Raw genomic sequence first — 19,467 nt, 5'->3', positions numbered from 1 at the left:
GCAGTGCGAGATTTAGCGTTCTCCATGTCACCTTTCTTGCTCGTTGTAACTACTAAGTCAACATTTGAACCACTTTAAAGTTATTTTTTACATTTGTATAATTGGATATTTGAGCAAGTTGAAACCCAATACTTACGTTTAAAAGTGTAATTCGTCAATTTCTCCAAAAAAAACAAAAAAAAACCTCCTGTCCTCACTGGTGTGCAATGAATTCTGGGGTAGGCAAGGCCACGAAGGATCCATCTGTTGTATCCTTCATTTCACGGGAAACGCAAGAGGCATCTGAAGGAGCCTTCGTCACGCAGCGGTGACGCAATCTGTCTTCGAAGGATGCGGCCTCTGAATTGGGACGCGGCATTAGACTGGTGTTGGGGTGGTGATGATAGCAGGTTTAGTGATGGGGTTGGGCTGGGCTGGGCATTTGTTAAGGTTGAGCTTAGGCCCTGTTTACACCAAGTGTGCTGCACAAGTCCTGAAAAGTAAAGCCAAAACGTTTCAATCGCCCCCAGGTGGCAGGTCCCAGCATAGGTCAAAAACCCTGTCCTTTTCATGGGACGAAGAGATTAAGTATAGTGATTTAGGGTAAGATGTCTTGGAAGAAGTACTGATGATGTGACTTATTTAAATGTTGTTAATTTTGAACAAAAAAGTTACATAGTGTATATTTAAATTGTCCTTTTCATTTACAAACCAGCTCTCTGTATTTAGTCTTTACTGTCTTGGTGTGAAACAGTGAATATATTCAGCAACATAAAGCACAAAATATCCGTTCATGGTGAAAAGCAGACATTGCCAGTAGCATATAAAGCTATTCAAATCGTTCTCTTAAAAGAAATAAATGCAAGGCAAATGAATGTCACATATATGTTATAATCATAGACGTGAAGTACATTGTTGTCTAAAATTTCATAGTCTAGATCAGCTACCGAAACTAACGTGATCATTAAATATATTAAGAATGTGCCGTAGTAGAGGATCTGTGCTATTAATCATTTCAAATGTTGACCTGATCATCCCTCCGCTTTTCGTTTTGTCTTTGCTGACAATATAATCAAGGGCTGCATGAAAGCGATTGAGAGTGACTCAGAAAGGATGGATACGCAAGTCTCTGGCTCTTAATGCACGATGATTTCGAAAGAAAACGGATTGGGAAAGCAGGAATCAGATGTATTTATTCACAAGTGCGAAAAAAAGAAGAAAAAAAACTTCCAGTCTTTCCTCTCCCTCTAGTAGCCAATTTTGGGTGGTCACTACAGAGGGCAGCACTACACTGCCTAAGTCTCACTGCCTTTTATGCATGAATGAACATTCTTGAGACTTTTTAGCTCTGGCTTTCTTACTTCTATATCTTTCATTCGTAGGTTGTTAAATTGGTAGATGCATTCTACTCCATGATTTGAAATGCACTTTTATGAACACCGTCATAAACGCGCAAAACATTAACAAGACCACAGCTGGTTTTAGTGCTGAGTACTAAAACATGGATGGTATCATACTAGCACTTGGATGTCACTATCTGACAATGTCTACATCTCTGTGGGAGTCTGTACAGTATACGCACACAATGACTTCACACTTCCAGGATGCATTTCATGTTGAAGTGAAAATGTTGCTTGCCAAACAAATGATGACAAGACATGATAGTATGAAATAAAATACATGTAAAAAATACAGCTGGTCTTTTCCTTTTCTTTTCTCATACATCTCTTTTTCTGAATGTCTCCTGTTTGGGGTCAAGAATGTTTTTAACACTTCAAAAGATTTCTACTTCAAATACATGCTGTTCTTTTGACATTTATATTTTGAAAGTCAAAAAATCCTGGGGGAAAAAAACGATAGTTTCCACCATTTTAAACATTGATAATAAGCACCAAATCAGCATATTTAGAATGATTTCTAAAGGATCTTGCGAAAAATCAAAGAATAAATTGGATTAAAATAGAAATCAGCCATTTTGTAACTTTTGTATTAATATTATTAAATTGACTGTTTTTATCTAAATAAATAAATCCAGTCTTGGTGAGCATTAGATCTTTCATATACATTTACTGACCACAAACATAAGTGTGCGTGTTTGTGTATATGTGTGTATACACACAGGTAAAAGAAAATTATATTCCAATTAGTAATACACACAAATTTTCACTTTTTTTGGGATATTTATTATGCATTTCTGACCGTCACAAGTCATCTTTACAATCGTGTCTATACAATACATCCCACCTTCGCTCTCTTCCTCCCTGACCCGAATAAATAGCACATGCTTTCATCACTGCGGGCTTTGCACAGCAGCGCCCGCAGACAGACATACAGACAGACACTCTGATAACACTCAGAGATCACTGAGGCTGAAGGGCAGGACAAAAAAATCATCAGTAACAGGCCGTCCAAATGAAATAATCAAACATAAAACGGAGAAAACAAAAACAAAAATCAACTTAGGTGAATTCACCAAGCATGTCAAGAATTTCACATTAAAGTCAATAGAAAAAAATATATATTTTGCATTGTGACAATTTCATAATGTCCAATTACCTAAGATAATTAATATATTTATACATTATTGTCATTTATACCACTTGACAGTATTTGTTTTTACTGCTTTTAAATTATGCTTATTTTCATTTAGAAAATAATTCATAAATGAAAAAAGATTAACTAAAAATGAAAATAGTCTGGACAGGATGATTTTCATTTCACAGTAATTGAGGGATGCTTAATTGTCAGGAAATTGTAACAATGCAAATATACGACTATATATATCTGTATGTGTGTGTATATATACATATATATATATATATATATATATGCTTCTTTTTTTCTTTTGATTTTGAGGTGAAACACGTGGACATGTTCAATGTGAGATTCGCCCACAGTGTTGAGTGAAATGTACATCACATACTCTTCCTGACCTTGAGTTCAGCTTGGTCCTAAACGTCTAGTCCCAGGAACGACTGAAGTCCTCCAATCTGTGTGTGTGTGTGTGTGTGTTCAGCTGCTCAAGCTAACAGTAACTCTGAAATGTTCAAGTTTGATTCCAGTGAACTCTACAAGTTTCCCGACACCTCGACTACATGAAAGAGCTCCTCTCACCCCTAAGTTATAAACACACAGGGATTTAAAACAAAAATAATGACTGAAACATTAGGGAGAAAGAAGCAATGGTTAAAATTGTAACAGTGTGTAAAAACAATCGTCACTCTGATTCTCTATCTTAACAGCTGCACATTTTACTTTTACATTAACTTCTAATTGTCATTACGATTTTTCCACGTGATTATTGCCAAAATGGAAATTCATATTCATACCACTCGTTCCACCCATTTCTACATTGGTCCTCGTTTGAGCAGAAACACAATGATGTTGGACTGTAATTCAAGTCTTAAATAAATACTGTAATGGTCTGACACACTTTCAACAAGTTTCAGTAACAGCTCTGAAAACATCAAAACAATAACAAAACAGAAGAGAAAATGAAATTTATCTTCCATGAAAACTGTACGTTTGAAAAATGAAAAGAAAAAAAGAAATCCATGAAAAAATACGTTTGTTGTGAAAAGACAGGTTGAGAGGTCTTGCGGAGCAGACTGGAGGTTGTATTCAAACCTCCTAAAGAAGAGAAAGACACTTCCCTCTTTGAAATCTCAAACGCATCTCTCAAAAAAACTCTTTTTTTTTTTTAATAAAAAAAGGGTCCAAGATGAATTTTAGTTTTCTACAAGCTCTACGAGCTTCCTCAGACACTCCGTACGGACCAAAACGGCTCAAGATGCAGCACAGCTGAAAGTCACAGACGCTCCCGTACGTGTGTGTTATTGCTTCGGTCCCAGAGTTCATGGTGTTCAGAATCAGAATGATAGAAGAGTTGAGTTAGTTTGTAGTCCTGTAGCTGCTGCTGGGGCACTTGGGTAACCTAAAAGCTACCCATATCAATCCCAACGTTGATGTCACTGAGTAGAGCACCGTCTCCTGTCCATGATTTACGTCACAGGGCCCAGAGTCAGTAAACGGTTGTGTGAAGGGGCTACCTTATGCTCTTCACTGATCCGTCAGTGTGTCTGGTGCTGGATCAGACTCCTGCTGCACTTCTGGTGTGATCATTCCTCCGTGGAGCTTCTCCAGAGACTGTTTCATCTACATTAGAGAGGGGAAACCATTTGAAATTAAAATCAACCCTTTTTACTTTCATAATAAATGCCTCTTGTCTTATTTGTACATTATTTATCATAAAGAAAACCTAATATCCTAAGCTTAAACTGTTTTTTTTGTCCCAGCCTGTGTAACGTAGGCCAGTAAGAGCTGTGCGCTGAAACCTCACTGCTTTGGCATCAAGAGGCACGCTAGCAGCCGATGCTAGAGGCTGCAGTCTTTAGCCTCCTTGTTAGCACGCCTGCCTCCCACACCAGAGACCCCGGTTCCATTTCGAATGCCTGATGAAGAGCTGAACATCTTAAGTTTAAGTTGAGCTCAGGAACACACCTGATCTATAAGTGTGACAGAAGACTGTAGAATCTGCTGCCATTTGTTAAACTGGGCCTGGTGGAACTGCCTCTGGAGCTGCAGGACCTGCGCCCACTCTCCTGCTGACTGGGGCAGAGGGCTGCGGACAGAGAGATTCCCGAATCAGCATGCCAAGAAGCACTATGCGTGTAAGCCACTCGGTTAGTTTTAATATACCTGTCAGTTAAAGAGTACGAGTGCCAGGTCTCGAGCGTGTGTGCAGCCCGCTCAAGCGCCCAGAGTTTGTAGAACAGCATCATGTTCAGAGCCACCAGAACCACCAGACTGGAGGAAGACAGAAGAGATTTAAATATAGTCATCTGTACTCATTTTGTGTCATGAAAAATATGTGTGTTTTCCTTGAAGCACAAAGACAGAGGCTCTACCTGACACAGATCCTATACGCAGGAGGAAGCGAGGAAAGCGAGACGAGAAAGACAAGAACAGCAAAGAGAGATATTAGTATGCAAAAGAAGGAGGAACAGAAATGGAAAGAGACGGAGAGAGAGAGAGAGAGAAAAGAGAGAGAGAGAGAGAGAGAGAGAGAGAGAGAGACACTCCTTAGGTGATGTTGGTGGTGTTATAAACGGGGAGTAATATTACTATGCACGGAAAAGTGTGTTAATAGGGACAGTTTACTCCAATATTATTTCTAATACCATATACTCACCCTCATGTCACATTGATTTTTTCTTTAGTGGAACACAAAAGGAAATATTTAGCAGCATGTCCAGGCTGCTCTTTTTATACAATGAAAGTGGATGGGGACTGGAGCTGTTAAGCACTAAAAATGACCATTAAAGTTGTCTACATGACTTGTATGCTATGTTCAAAGTTTTCCAAAGCCGTATGATAGCTTTCTGTGAAAAATATACTCGATTAAGTTATTATTTACTGAATAATGAGCTTTAAACCCCTAGTCCCTATCCGCTTGAATTGTATGGAAAAATGCAGCAAAACAATTCTGCTAAACATGTCTTTTTGTGTTACACGGACGAAAATGTGTTTCAAATGACATGAGAATGAGTAAAATATGACAGATCTTTCATTGTCCTAAAAATAAACATCACCTAAACGTGTTGTCCACCGTGTTAGTTAATATGGTACATTCAAATCTTCAGAAATCAGAGCCGAGCTTAAAGTTTTCATGACCAGAAAAGACGCTGCCACTGACTGCAGTGATGACAACCTGTCGGCCTCAATGAGCTCAGATTTAATTTTGTTCATCTAAAGGGAGTTTGATGACATCAGCAGCTCACATTAACGCTGACATTACACAAATGCACACAGGCATAATCTTTACAGATGGCCAAAGATAAAAACACTCACATGAAGCTCACAATGAGCAGAATGGTGGAGATGCTGCTGTTGTTGCCTCGCCACCTCTCTCCCAATTTCACATATTGAGCTCCTGGAGAACAGCAAAATAACTCATTAAGCAGGCATGTGATCAGCTACAACAAAGAAGGAAAACCTGAATTCTTAATTAATTATTATTTATATTTTATTAAATGATACAATTATTTATGTTAGGAATATTTTCCTGTTATTTTAGAGGAAAATATTTATAATATTAAGTTTATATTTTTTTTATTCTGATTATTTTATTTCGGATTTATACAATACATGTGGTTCATTTAGGTTGGAAAATACGGAAAACTCACATCCTTGTTTATTCCAGTAAAAGCATAAACATATGTTAATCTTATACTGTTCTAAAATATTTAAATATTATTATTCAAAAAACTAGTTTTATTTAATTAAATTACATAAATAAACAAATCTATACAGAGATATTGCTCGCGATATTAAGTGATGTACAGTATTTAATAATAATAATAATAAACAAATTGTTTTAAAGAGCAACAGTAAAATGAATGAATTAATATTACGTTGTCTTTATTAAAAAAATAACTCGAATTATTAATTATTATTATTTAAAATATGAGGTTTATTTCATTACATTTAAAAAATGACAGTAAATCCAGTAAAAGCAATTCCACATTCCACCACTAGATGTCAATGTGTTTTACATGGACTCAGACCAGACTTGATGAAATTCAGCTCATGCTCCTCTGTCGACTCACTCACCAGCTTCTCTCCTTTCGCGATCATCTCCAATTCCTCGGTCGCCCCGCTCCCCGCCTCCTCCCGCTCCATCCCTTTCTCTCTCCCGCTCTCCTGCTCGTCTCGGACAGTTGCGTTTGCGTCTGCGCAGGCCGGGGGGCGTCTTGGCAGAGTCCGCGGAAGGCACTTCCCCAGAGCTCACCACGGAAACCTCCGACTGTAACAGCGTCTCCAACTTACACACCTCTGTCTCTGACAATGAATGCAGGGGATAATGTTTAGCACCAAAGCTGCATTAAAGGTTGACACTGAGATGAAAACCTGCTTACCCATGTGTCTGTAATACTCTTCAATGCCGCTCCAAGTGTTCTTCTCTATCAGAGCTTTCACAAGACTCCACGGTTGCTTCCTGTAGCAGATGTTAGACGAGACCCTGCAGACACACACACAATGGGTCCCTCAGCGGTGTTTACATTTGAAGCATAACAATACATGCCTTACAATGGCCAGGAAGTTCTACCTGAGGCGGCTCTTGTCCTTGCTGACAGAAGTGAGGCAGTATCTGTGTACAGTGTAGAAGTAGTCCTGGTAGGGGATGCCAGAGGTTATGACCTCTGAGTCCACCACATGACACTCCCCCCGGGAGCTGCTCTTGTGGAGAGTCTGCGCAACATGACAAAATGCACCAAACTGACATTACCATCTGCTTAAACCCATCATTAAAGGAAATTTTCTGTTGTCCCTCTATTTGTAAAAAGAAAAACTTTGTTTACATTAATGCACTTTCAAAGGAAGTCTTTAACATTTGGGAATATTAGAAAGCAGCAATATGAAGCTTGTTTTTTTCTTTTGCATTTATGTTTGTGTGCATGAGCTGAAAAGGTGGATGAATCGTTTTAGTGGTGGGTTTATGGTTCTAGATGGATGAACTTCTAGTTATAAGTAAACCATGTGAATAGGGCACAACATTAACAAATATTAACTAGGGCTGAACAATTCATTGAAATAAAACCGCAACCGAGATATGGCTTAGAGCGATTATCAAATCACAAATGCTATGATTTAAATAACAAAAAAAAGGGGGCTCTTTCTGGGATTTTCCATCAAAATAAAAAACTTGATGGTTTAATGTTTGAAAATGAATAAATGAAGACAGGCACAAATATTAGTATTTTAATTTTAAAGTAATACACTTACATGAAAAATGTTTAAATAAATATTAATGTTGTATTTTCTTAAATACACTTTTTTTACAGTGAAATTGCATTATTACAATAGTACAACTGTTATTATTTTTATCATCATTATTTATAGTAATTTTGATATATAATCACATTTTTTTAACTAATTCTGCAGAACCACAAACAAGCACAGCAAACCTGTGTTTCTTTAAAAAACATGAATGTTTTATCTTTTTCTTGTATCTTTGCGCAAATCATGAGAGTTACCAGATTTATCAGGTTTACATGGTCATGACAAGATTTGTATATGAAATATAACTGCACAACTTTAGAAAGCAATTTTAGTCTGATGTTAACATACTTACCCCCAGTTTCACAGACAAGGCTTAAGCCTAGCCCCAGACTAAAATGCATGTTTGAGCTGTTTTAACTGAGAGTAACTTGCACTGAAATATCTTAAAACATGTCAGTGCCATTGTTTTGTCTCAAGATGCAATTTTTTCTAAAGCATATTAATAAAAGTTACTTAAATGAACTAAGGCCTAATCCTGGCTTAATTTAAGCCCTGTCTGTAAAACCAGACCATAATGTTTAAATATTGCAGATATAAGTGTGTATTTTAATACGTATTTTAGTGCAATGCCTTAGTGTGTAGACTTCCATTGTAACTGCATCTCTATAAAGTAGTTTTTGTCAAAAATCAGAAATATTTTTGTCAGTAGAGCTTAACTTGTATTTAACTTGCAGAACATGTTCATTATAGTCTAGGATATAAAATAATAATAGTCTATTACATCAAATTTCAGGGTTAAAACTTTAATTGTATTCATTTTTGTGGCCATGTTCTTTCAAATGTAAAGGAATGTAAAGAAAGTGTTCACCTAAAAATTAAAATTATGTCATCATTTACTCACCCTCACATAGTTTCAAACCTGCATGACTTTCTTTGAATAGTGGAACACAAAATAACTGTTTTTGTTCATACAATGGGGTCCAAAACAATATTGGACCCTGCTGACATTCATTGTACAAAAAGTCTAAATAGCTTCTTTTTCTTTCTTTCTGTTTGGCAAAAATAAATACATACAAGATTTGGAGCAACATGTGGGTAAGTAAATGATGACAGGCTTTTAATTTTTTATGGGGGGGGGGGGGGTAGGGGCGGGGGGGGGACTGCCCCTTTGATAAAAAAGGGGTAGACTGACGAACAGCTGAGATAAAAAACAGAAAAAGAGCTGTGTGGACCCACCTGTGTTTCCACCACAGGAGCAGTTTTTGGGCCCAATGGGTTATTGATGGCGATGGTGTAACTCAGAACTCTACTGCTGTTCCCACTGCTGCTGTCCTGCTGCCACTCGTGTACAGAGAGATCTGAACCAATCACACGAAAGAGAGAGTGCAGAAAAAGAAAAGTTAGAGAAGAGGGAGGAAGAATGATGTGTGATTACAGTCAGAGCACTTGCAGGGGCACAGAGAAGGGGGCATTTATCCATGCAGACAACATAGACAAAGAGCTCAGCATGAGAGAAAAAAAATTCTCACACTGTGGTGCAGAGACTATAATGTCTTGGTCTACCATGAATATTTTTGACATTAGTTGCTGTACAAAGTAAATAATGTTACCAAGAGAGAAAAAATAATTAGACCATGGTACTTTATGCTATAGAACATAGTGAAACCAAAGAGTGAATTCTCATTATCTGCTCCAAAGGCCCTTATAGGACAAACAGCATAAAAAAAGAATGGTGGGGTTTGGCACATGTGGGATCTGAAAACTGCAGGAAAAGGCAAAAACAAATCGGCCATGCGTAGAATAGTTATCAACACAGTCAAAGATAAAATGCTACCAGGAGCTCCAAACCACTAGGGGCAGTATTTCAATAAGAAAAGTACGCTAAAGGGCAACTGAGTACTACAATAGGGTTCTGGAAGGAAAAAATGGCATTCACAATCTTTCACAGTCAGAACCCGGAAGTCTAATTCACCGCTGATTCCTTTGAGATTTTCCTATGGGGTTTAATAATGGGGTTTTTCAATTTATGTGTAAAATAAAGCCTGTGGCACACATAAGTTGACTATACTTTTGGTTCATTTCATTTATTTAGTTGTGACTATATATATATTATGATATTATGTGCCTATTTTACACAGCCAGTTACAATTAGACTTCCGGGTTCTGACTTTATACCTGCACCATTCTATTAATCTACAAACTAATTAATTAAACATGCATGATGTTTTAGGAGAATGTGCCATTTTAGAAACTTTTAAAGACAAGGTCGTTTAACAATAATATATGCTTATGTAGAATCCATAAGTGTGAACTTTACTTTCAATTTGCTTAAAAGCAGGGTAGGAGATTTGTTCCAGTAAAATTTTTTGTTATTCTGGTTGAAAGTCTCTTCACATCCTGATAGCAATAACTTCGTTAAGTGGTCTACATGTATATATAACGTCTGTGGAAGGTGTAGGACCATAAAATGTTTGCCCAATCATTGCATTTGGTCCGAATGCTATACAGATTTAGACAGATGTCATTCACCGCCTTTTACAGTTCCTCCTGAACCAAAACAATGAACTTATGCTGCTTTCACGCCATAACTACTGTATTTTGGAAGAGATGGAAACTCGTGACGTTTATGCATTTCACTGGCAACTCGGTCAAAGCCTAAATGAATCTGCAGCAGTCAAGTGGTACAGGTCAGTGCTCTTTAAGTTGTTTATGTTTATTATTATTGTATGTTATCTGCTTCGACAAATGAGGTAGTTTAATACGGTCTCTTGTAATGCTTTTGTTGGCTCCCTGCTGTACGGGTTCATGTGTTTTAGAGGAGGCGTAGCATCTCATGCTTTCAAAGCTAGCTCGCAATTGGTAGCCTCTCCGTAAACTACCTACCCTACCTTTAATTGCTGAACTTCCGATGAGAGACCCACCAATCAGAGAAGTTGCTGTAACCATAATAATGGGAACGTCTGTAAATATAGAATAGCTAATACAGCTGGCTACCCTTTTAATGTTCGATGGATAATATATAAAACCATAAAAGATAGAAGAAACATATTAAAAAGACACAATAAAACAAACTAATTTGATTATACAATTTAAAATATTTGGATATAATTAATATCATTCATATTTACATTTTTAATATACTTTATAATTTAGATTCATAGTTCATTTTATTCCAAGTCTTTTTACCCAATTTTTGTATTTTTAAATTAAATATTGTACTGTAGTGATTCAATTTGGAAAATAAAAGTGTATAGAAGTAGCAAGAATGGAAAACTAAAAAAAAAAAAACACAAAAAAGTGTAAACTGACCAGTGAAGTGACGTTGTGAGAAGAGGTGCTGTATGAAGTGAGTGTCCGAGAACAGAAGGTCGTAGAGCTTGTCCACGCTCATGCGAACAACCGTGTTGATATGCAGTCGGCCGTTGAGGTCTGGACAGAAAGACTCCACCTCACCTGTGGAAAGTACAAGTGTTCAAATGAACCAGTCTGACTTTCAAGGACATATCTACTTAACACATATGCATCTACTCTGAGAATGGTTTCAAATCTTTTTTTAATCTGAGGTCAATTCTCTCACTCACTCTCTTCCTGAGTGTCAGAGGAATTGCTGGGGTCAGTTGGGAGATCCTCATCATTGGTCATATCCAATGAGGAGAGGTTTCCCAGGCTGTGTGGGACAGTGAGTGGGGACTGAAGTGACTGATTGGCTGATTCTGACTGGCTGTCCCCACCTTCTTCCAAGATCTATAAAAAGAAGAGCGAGGAAGAGAATAAACAAACACTCTCAAACATGTGTTATTATTGTTAAAACTAAAACCACTAAAAATGGTTTCATTCATTGAAATAAATAAATAAATAGTATACCATATATATATATATATATATATATATATATATATATATATATATATATATATATATATATATATATAATTTCTTTACACATTGATACATTGTATCATTAGTCATTTGATCTATCAATATCAATGTATTGTTACACCCCTACTAAATAGACATGTTTTAACAACAACTTAAACAAAAATTAAAATGAAAATATGATATATTAATAAATACTAACTATAATAGTACATAAATAATACTAAAATAACAAGGTCATAGAAGAATAGGCAATACTTCACAAAATGAAGTTCACAACATGAAAACATCAACATGACGTTGTTGAAAAGCCTGAATTAAATGATCATGGGTGTAAATATTTTTTTCTGATAATGATTCAGTTCTATTATGAATATAAATTTCTATGACTTTTCATTAATTTGTGACTTTAATAATCAAAATTCAAACCGATTTACTAATGAATCCTTAAGCACATTTACATGCACACCAATATGCAGATAACTATCAAAAATCAGTTTATTGAAATAACCAGATTTACCGGTTTATATGTCAAATCAACAACCTGCCAATGCGATTAAACCGCATTTACAAGACTGCATTAAAAAAACAGGTCATTTCCTTGTGGTGACGTCAAAACGTAAGCATTCACGTATTTCACTCAGAGTATTCTATATTTATGCGAGTTATGTTAAATAAAGCTTTAAAACGCCAGAGTATCTCAAAATATCAGCAAGAAACTTGCAGAGACTCGCTCTCCTCTCATATTGGAAGTTTCTAGAACTGTACCACTTGTCCTTTGGCTGTACTAGATGAGAACGCATTTTTTACATTTCTTGAGTCAAGAAAAAGTTGATATATTTCTTCTCCCCTACCGCAAAACACTTGCTGTGGCAGGATGCCCTTAAATCTGATGTATAAGGACGCTTTCCTGTCACATATCACACATGCGCACTTAAATAAGCCGACAGAACGAAGGTTAAGCTGTTTAAATGCCGGGCGAAATCAGAGTAAGGGGAAAAAAATCTAGCTCTGTCGACTGGTTTATTATTAAGCCGTTTATGACCTTATGCTGATAAAGGAAAAAGGTTAAACCCATTTACATGACCACACGCGTTGTCTGCTTATTAAGCATTATCGGTTTAATAATGTGCATGTAAACGCACTCATTAAGACTGATTTGTTAAAAGATTAATAGAAAAGAAATGACGCTCAATGAGTTACACACAAACTAAGTAGCATACTATGCACACAAGCAGCATATTTCTAAAATATTTATGCATCACAGTTCATCAAAGGATTTTTGCAACCTTTTGTGTATAAATCTTCCATTGAAATGTTCTTTCAGCATAACCAAGCTGGCTGGTATTTCACAGTAGCTTGACACTTACGGTTGAGGACAGGGCAGTTCCAGTGTTTGTGGTTGGGGTTAGTGAGCTCTGGGAGCCGGTTGGACTGGGCTCAGGTTCGACGGTGGCCCGAGTAGATGGCACCTCCACAGGCTGGCAGGAAGAGGAAGAGGAGGATGGAGGTGAAGATCCTGAAGCACAGGGAAGAATTGAGGCAGACGAGGGTGGCGAGGAGCCCACCAAAGCCACCGGCACTGATCCCAGATCCAGCAGGTCAGTGACGGAGACCGGCTCCTCACCTGGCCTATAGCACAGAGACAGTCAGACGCAAGTGTCAGGCTTGTTAAAGGGGCCATTATCTGCTACTGACACTACAACACCCTGATTATTTATTGAAGCCAAGCTGCAAAAGTGTCTACATATACAGTTGCAATCAAAATTATTCAACCCCCATTGCAAATCAGGTTTATTAGCAAAATGTATAGACTTTCAACTGTTTGCAATGAACAAATCAAACAAAAGTAATTGAAATAGCGCAAGACAACAAATGTTTCAAGTGGTTTCCAGAAATTCAACTGAAAATGCAATTTTTAATGACTTCTGCAGTTTCAAAATTATTCAATCCCTTGAATAGAATCCCTCACAACAGCACAAATCTGCAACAAGGTGTTGTCTCAAGCCCACCTGATGCCACTAATCAAGGGCTCCATTAGTTGCACCAGGAGTGCTTGAGCTAGAACACATGAAATATCTGAACTGGCTAGTTTTATTGAGTGTCACGTTTGTCAAAAGAATGGTCCAAAAAGTTAAAAGAAGGTATCATTGCCCTTCACAAACAAGAAAAAGGATATAAAAAGATAGCGAAGGCACTAAATGTTCCTAGAGACACTGGTGGAAGCATAGTTCGCAAGTTCATAGTTTAAGGAACAGAAGTTCCACTACCTGGATGGGGAAGAAAAAGGCAGCTATCAAGGGGTGCAACCAGATTTCTGAGAAGGCAGTTTAAGAAAAAACCTTGAGTGACTGAACTCAAAGACGTACACAACTACTGACCCAAAAGCACAAGAAAGGTCGGCTCCAATTTGCCTTTTCAGCCCTCTGGATCAGCGGTATGTCTTCAAAATCCACCAAGGCTTGGTTGCAGAAGAAATCCTGGAAGATTCTACAGTGGCCACCATCATCCCCTGATAGAAAATCACCGGTGGGATTTGATGAAGGCGGTTGCAGCTCGCAAACCCAAAAATATTACTGAACTGGAGGCCATTGCTCATGAGGATTCCTCAGAAGGCTGCCAGAAGCTGATGTCTGGTTATACATCTCGTTAGCAGCAGGTCAAAACAGCAAAAGGATGTTCTACTCAGTACTAAAGATGCTTGCCATAAAGGGGTTGAATAATTTTTTGACTGCAGAAGTCATTAAAAGTTGCATTTTCAGATTAATTTGGGGAAACCACTTTAAACATTTGTTGTGTTGAGGTATTTCATTTTCTTTTGTTTGATTTGTTCATTGCATACAGCTTAAAGTCTAAATTTTGCCAATAAACCTGATTTGCAATGGGGGTTGAATAATTTCGATTGCAACTGTATATAATTCAAGTATTATATAGAATACAGCCTATTTGAAAAAAAAAATACTAATTCATAAAAATATGTGTGTGTGTATGTATATGTACAGTGAGGAAAATCAGTATTTGAACACCCTGCTATTTTGCAAGTTCTCCCACTTAGAAATCATGGAGGGGTCTGAAATTTTCATCGTAGGTGCATGTCCAGTGTGAGAGACATAATCTAAAAAAAATATATCCAGAAATCACAATATATGATTTTTTAACTATTTATTTGTATGATACAGCTGCAAATAAGTATTTGAACACCTGTCTATCAGCTAGAATTCTGACCCTCAAAGACCTATTAATCTGCTTTTAAAAAGTCCACCTCCACTCCATTTATTATCCTAAATTAGATGCACCTGTTTGAGGTCGTTAGCTGCATAAAGACACCTGTCCACCCCATACAATCAGTAAGAATCCAACTACTAACATGGCCAAGACCAAAGAGCTGTCCAAAGACACTAGAGACAAAATTGTACACCTCCACAAGGCTGGAAAGGGCTACGGGGAAATTGCCAAGCAGCTTGGTGAAAAAAGGTCCACTGTTGGAGCAATCGTTAGAAAATGGAAGAAGCTAAACATGACTGTCAATCTCCCTCGGACTGGGGCTCCATGCAAGATCTCACCTCGTGGGGTCTCAATGATCCTAAGAAAGGTGAGAAATCAGCCCAGAACTACACGGGAGGAGCTGGTCAATGACCTGAAAAGAGCTGGGACCACCGTTTCCAAGGTTACTGTTGGTAATACACTAAGACGTCATGGTTTAAAATCATGCATGGCACGGAAGGTTCCCCTGCTTAAACCAGCACATGTCAAGTCCCGTGCCAATGACCATTTGGATGATCCAGAGGAGTCATGGGAGAAAGTCATGTGGTCAGATGAGACCAAAATAGAACTTTTTGGTCATAATTCCACTTGTCGTGTTTGGAGGAAGAAGAATGATGAGTACCATCCCAAGAACACCATCCCTACTGTGAAGCATGGGGGTGGTAGCATCATCCTTTGGGGGTGTTTTTCTGCACATGGGATAGGGCGACTGCACTGTATTAAGGAGAGGATGACCGGGGCCATGTATTGCGAGATTTTGGGGAACAACCTCCTTCCCTCAGTTAGAGCATTGAAGACTAGTCGAGGCTTGGTCTTCCAACATGACAATGACCCGAAGCACACAGCCAGGATAACCAAGGAGTGGCTCTGTAAGAAGCATATCAAGGTTCTGGCGTGGCCAAGCCAGTCTCCAGACCTAAACCCAATAGAGAATCTTTGGAGGGAGCTCAAACTCCGTGTTTCTCAGCGACACCCCAGAAACCTGACTGATCTAGAGAAGATCTGTGTGGAGGAGTGGGCCAAAATCCCTCCTGCAATGTGCACAAACCTGGTGAAAAACTACAGGAAACGTTTGACCTCTGTAATTGCACACAAAGGCTACTGTACCAAATATTAACATTGATTTTCTCAGGTGTTCAAATACTTATTTGCAGCTGTATCATACAAATAAACAGTTTAAAAAAATCATACATTGTGATTTCCGGATTTTTAGATTGTCTCTCACAGTGGACATGCACCTACGATGACAATTTCAGACCCCTCCATGATTTCTAAGTGAGAGAACTTGCAAAATAGCAGGGTGTTCAAATACTTATTTTCCTCACTGTATGTGGTGAAGATAGATAGGTAGTATACTAGACTATCTATCTAGATAAGTACATTTTAATAAATAAAATGTATTAAATTTTTTTTATTCCAGTCATGTATATAACTGTGGCCTTTTTTAACCAAAACCAAAAAATAAAATAAAGATACAGGTACACAGTGACCTTCTGTCTGTCCTTGTGTTTATCAGGTAAATTGCATAAATAAAATTTCATCAACAGATTCCTCTCAGTGTGGACTCACAGCAGGCCGTTCATATGTTCAGCAGTAGGGGAGACATAATCATCATCTTCACTAGTGAGCCCCAGCTCAGTGCCGTAACACTGGTGAACGATGTGCCATAACTCCTTAGGTGACAGAGTCTGTGGATGAGAAATATAATATCAATACTTCAAGTAGAAGCTCGGTATGGAGTCTTCCAGGCTAAAAATTGCTTTAATAGGATTCTGTGAGGCAGCAGAATGATGATCGATTTAAGACTTTAAAGCGCCATTTAATGACATGAATCAGCCTTCTAATGCTTTTAGCAAACAGTGTAATAAGGACAAAGAATGCATTACAAAAACTGTGTGTAATAGTATATTTTCATCTTCGTTATATTTTAATAACATTATTCTAATTACAGATATTATTTAACTACTTTATTTATAAGCAACATTTCCATTGACTCCATTGGTTGCAATGCATTCTGAAAGTGATTTACTCACGTAAAATAAATGCATTTTCTTTTACTATATTTTTAACTAAAACTTACAGCAGAGGAAAACATTTCAACAATGTAGCAGTTGTTGAACTGTTAGTTGAAACAATATAAGCTTCAGTAGCTTTTTATTATTGTTCAATTCTAACAGATAAGCTTGCTGAAGATAGCAATGCATCTGGACAGTCACCACCTGCATCTTGCCAAATGCTAATTATTATGGCGGATGGCCAAGCGATGTTGGTCGTCTGCCATATGAAATTGTCTACACTGACAAATACAAAGTGCACATTCTGAAAGGAAATTTATGTCTTATGGGTATGTCTTATACACAAATAAAATGTGCACTAGTGGAATTTTTACCTTATCCATCAGTGCATTCTGCCATAGTCTGAAGATCATCATGTAGCTGCGATCCCTTGCCCCAAATGATGTGAAGAAGTGCTGAATTTTAATCAAAGGCAGATTATTTATTGGCTTGGGAGTTTCAAAATGGAGTGAACAAAAGAAATCCTTTAATGGTAATTTTAGCATGCATATCCGATGTCTGCAGCACGGTACCTTCTCGTGTTCAGTGCTAATCTGAATGGCGTTAGGGATGAGCTTGGCTGTCTTCTCCTTGGTCAGACTGGTCACATCTTTCAGCAGTATGGTTATCTGGTGATACAAAGAGGGAGAAATACGGTTTGCCTGAGCTAACTGTCTAAAGCAGAGGACGCACAAATGGTTTGTTCAACAAATAATTATTTTTAAAATCAACATAACTTTTCCATTTCAAATAAATGCAGTTCTTTTGAACTTTTATTTATCAGGGTTTACACCAAAATATTAAACCGCACAAAAAATATTTTTTAGCATCAAATCAGCATATGAGTATGTTTTCTGAAGGATCTTGTGACACTAAAGGCTGGAGTAATGATGCTGAAAATTTTGCATCACAGGAATAAATTACATTATAAAATATATAGAAATAAATTAAAAAAACAGCCCAATCAAGTCAAAGCAGCCTTCGTGAGCATGATATACTTCTTTCAAAAACATTCAGAAGTCTTACAGACCCCAAACTTTTTAACAGTGCAAATATTTATATATATACATATATATGATACGCATTTTAATCATTATTTATATTGACTTTTACCTGGGGTCCATTCTTCGTACCTCGCTTAAATACTCCTGAGATGATGATTTTTTGCCTAATTTGGTTTTTCAAACAAATTTGCTGATTTGATAAAAATATCTGTAATAAGTTGTCTAAGATTACTTTCTTGCATTCATTGGAAAGGGCAGATATATATCGATCCCTGAAACCATGATCAGCAATGCAGCGATTGGGTCGAATCAAGACAGCAACGGAATGACATCATATAATTAAAAGAGGAAACAGCCAAACTGGCAAAATGACATAAAAGTTCTAACAGATAAATGAAATGTGCAAATGTTTGTTACATGATTCCCAATTATTTAAATTTTTCACGGTTTCTAGTATTTGTACAGGCTTTACACTTTTTTTCAAGAGTAGCATATTGTAATTAACAATTCATTTAATTTTATACGTGAAGCGGATTTGCTATAAAGCATAAAGTGTCTTAAAGGCATAAAGTTTCTCAAGAACATATATCTAATCTAAAATATTTTTTAAAAGGTTATCTGCATCTCCTATACAGCATCAAGCCACCTGCATAACAGCTATCACAATTCAAATTAATGTGCGGTTCGGTTCATGTCAAATCGTCAACAATAAAATCCACATAACTTGGTAATCCATGTACGAAGAACGGGCCCCAGGTATGATGACAGGCAAATTCATTTTTATGTAGAAGAGTACTCTTTATTTTTATTTATTCTTTAATGTTTAATTCCTTTCAAACAATACTGTTCATAAAAAATCATACTAATTGCATTGCATATAGGATTTCAAGTTTAATTTAATTAAATTTAACCTTTCTTTTTCTAAAAGAAAAACTTTTTTTTTTTTGCACCCCATTTGACTGACATTCATGTACATTCTCTATAAAAAACTTGAAGTTTATCCACTAGGAAATTCATTGTTGATTATTTTCATTATTGAGTCGTTGTTGGAGCACTAGTTAATGTTTTCAGTAATGTGAGAATTACCGTGGTCTCCCATCGAAAGATATTACTATAGAAGCAGAGCCAGTTCTCAGACAGGTAAAGACGGCCCTGGAGCAGTATGTCCTTCTGCAGTGCGCATGAGTAGTCTAGACATAAAAATAAAATAAACAAAACCAAAGGCCATGTGATCATCACATAATTACTCCAAGGACTGTGCTAGACTTAAAATAATATCACTCATGACATTCTGCTTGCTTTACTCATGAAATAGTAAAACTCACCCACTATGAGACGCTCTGTATCAGGCAGCTTTTTAAAGAGTTTACGAAAGTCTTCATTCCTCTGTTTGTACGTGGGGCTGAGCACCTATATATCAGAGTGAGATGTGAGTGGAAGTAACCAGCACGGTCAGCTAAAGCACAAAACACTGAGGCATGAACTTCTGAAGACCCCAGGATACTTAC

At 37.2% G+C, this 19,467-nt stretch overlaps 1 protein-coding gene across 8 annotated transcripts in view; it reads right to left on the bottom strand.

Annotated features, from left to right (window-relative positions):
• Positions 1 to 3,205: 3,205 nt before the first annotated feature.
• gramd1a (GRAM domain containing 1A) overlaps positions 3,206 to 19,467 on the bottom strand; it is a 31,046-nt gene continuing 14,784 nt past the window's right edge. For 4 of the 8 annotated variants that reach the window (XM_077214916.1, XM_077214923.1, XM_077214919.1 and 1 more), the window contains 17 exons: positions 19,285 to 19,369; positions 19,046 to 19,149; positions 17,489 to 17,584; positions 17,291 to 17,371; positions 16,471 to 16,589; positions 13,008 to 13,269; positions 11,343 to 11,505; positions 11,071 to 11,214; positions 10,650 to 10,697; positions 8,998 to 9,119; positions 7,088 to 7,230; positions 6,897 to 7,000; positions 6,592 to 6,819; positions 5,830 to 5,911; positions 4,678 to 4,785; positions 4,480 to 4,600; positions 3,206 to 4,134 (listed from right to left, as the gene is read on the bottom strand). In XM_077214916.1, the coding sequence (XP_077071031.1) occupies positions 4,039 to 4,134; positions 4,480 to 4,600; positions 4,678 to 4,785; positions 5,830 to 5,911; positions 6,592 to 6,819; positions 6,897 to 7,000; positions 7,088 to 7,230; positions 8,998 to 9,119; positions 10,650 to 10,697; positions 11,071 to 11,214; positions 11,343 to 11,505; positions 13,008 to 13,269; positions 16,471 to 16,589; positions 17,291 to 17,371; positions 17,489 to 17,584; positions 19,046 to 19,149; positions 19,285 to 19,369 (2,106 nt within the window). In that variant the 3' untranslated portion in view covers positions 3,206 to 4,038. The remainder of the gene's footprint in view (positions 4,135 to 4,479; positions 4,601 to 4,677; positions 4,786 to 5,829; positions 5,912 to 6,591; positions 6,820 to 6,896; positions 7,001 to 7,087; positions 7,231 to 8,997; positions 9,120 to 10,649; positions 10,698 to 11,070; positions 11,215 to 11,342; positions 11,506 to 13,007; positions 13,270 to 16,470; positions 16,590 to 17,290; positions 17,372 to 17,488; positions 17,585 to 19,045; positions 19,150 to 19,284; positions 19,370 to 19,467) is intronic. The other 4 variants (XM_077214918.1, XM_077214924.1, XM_077214920.1 and 1 more) reach the window with 1 other exon arrangement.

The sequence above is a fragment of the Siphateles boraxobius genome, unplaced genomic scaffold (genome assembly GCF_051911475.1).
Source record: "Siphateles boraxobius isolate OS27281-9 unplaced genomic scaffold, OSU_SipBor_1 68, whole genome shotgun sequence".
NCBI classification, from domain to species: Eukaryota; Metazoa; Chordata; class Actinopteri; order Cypriniformes; family Leuciscidae; genus Siphateles; species Siphateles boraxobius.
Note: the sequence above shows the minus strand (reverse complement) of the source record. Positions and strands in the feature narration are given on the sequence as shown.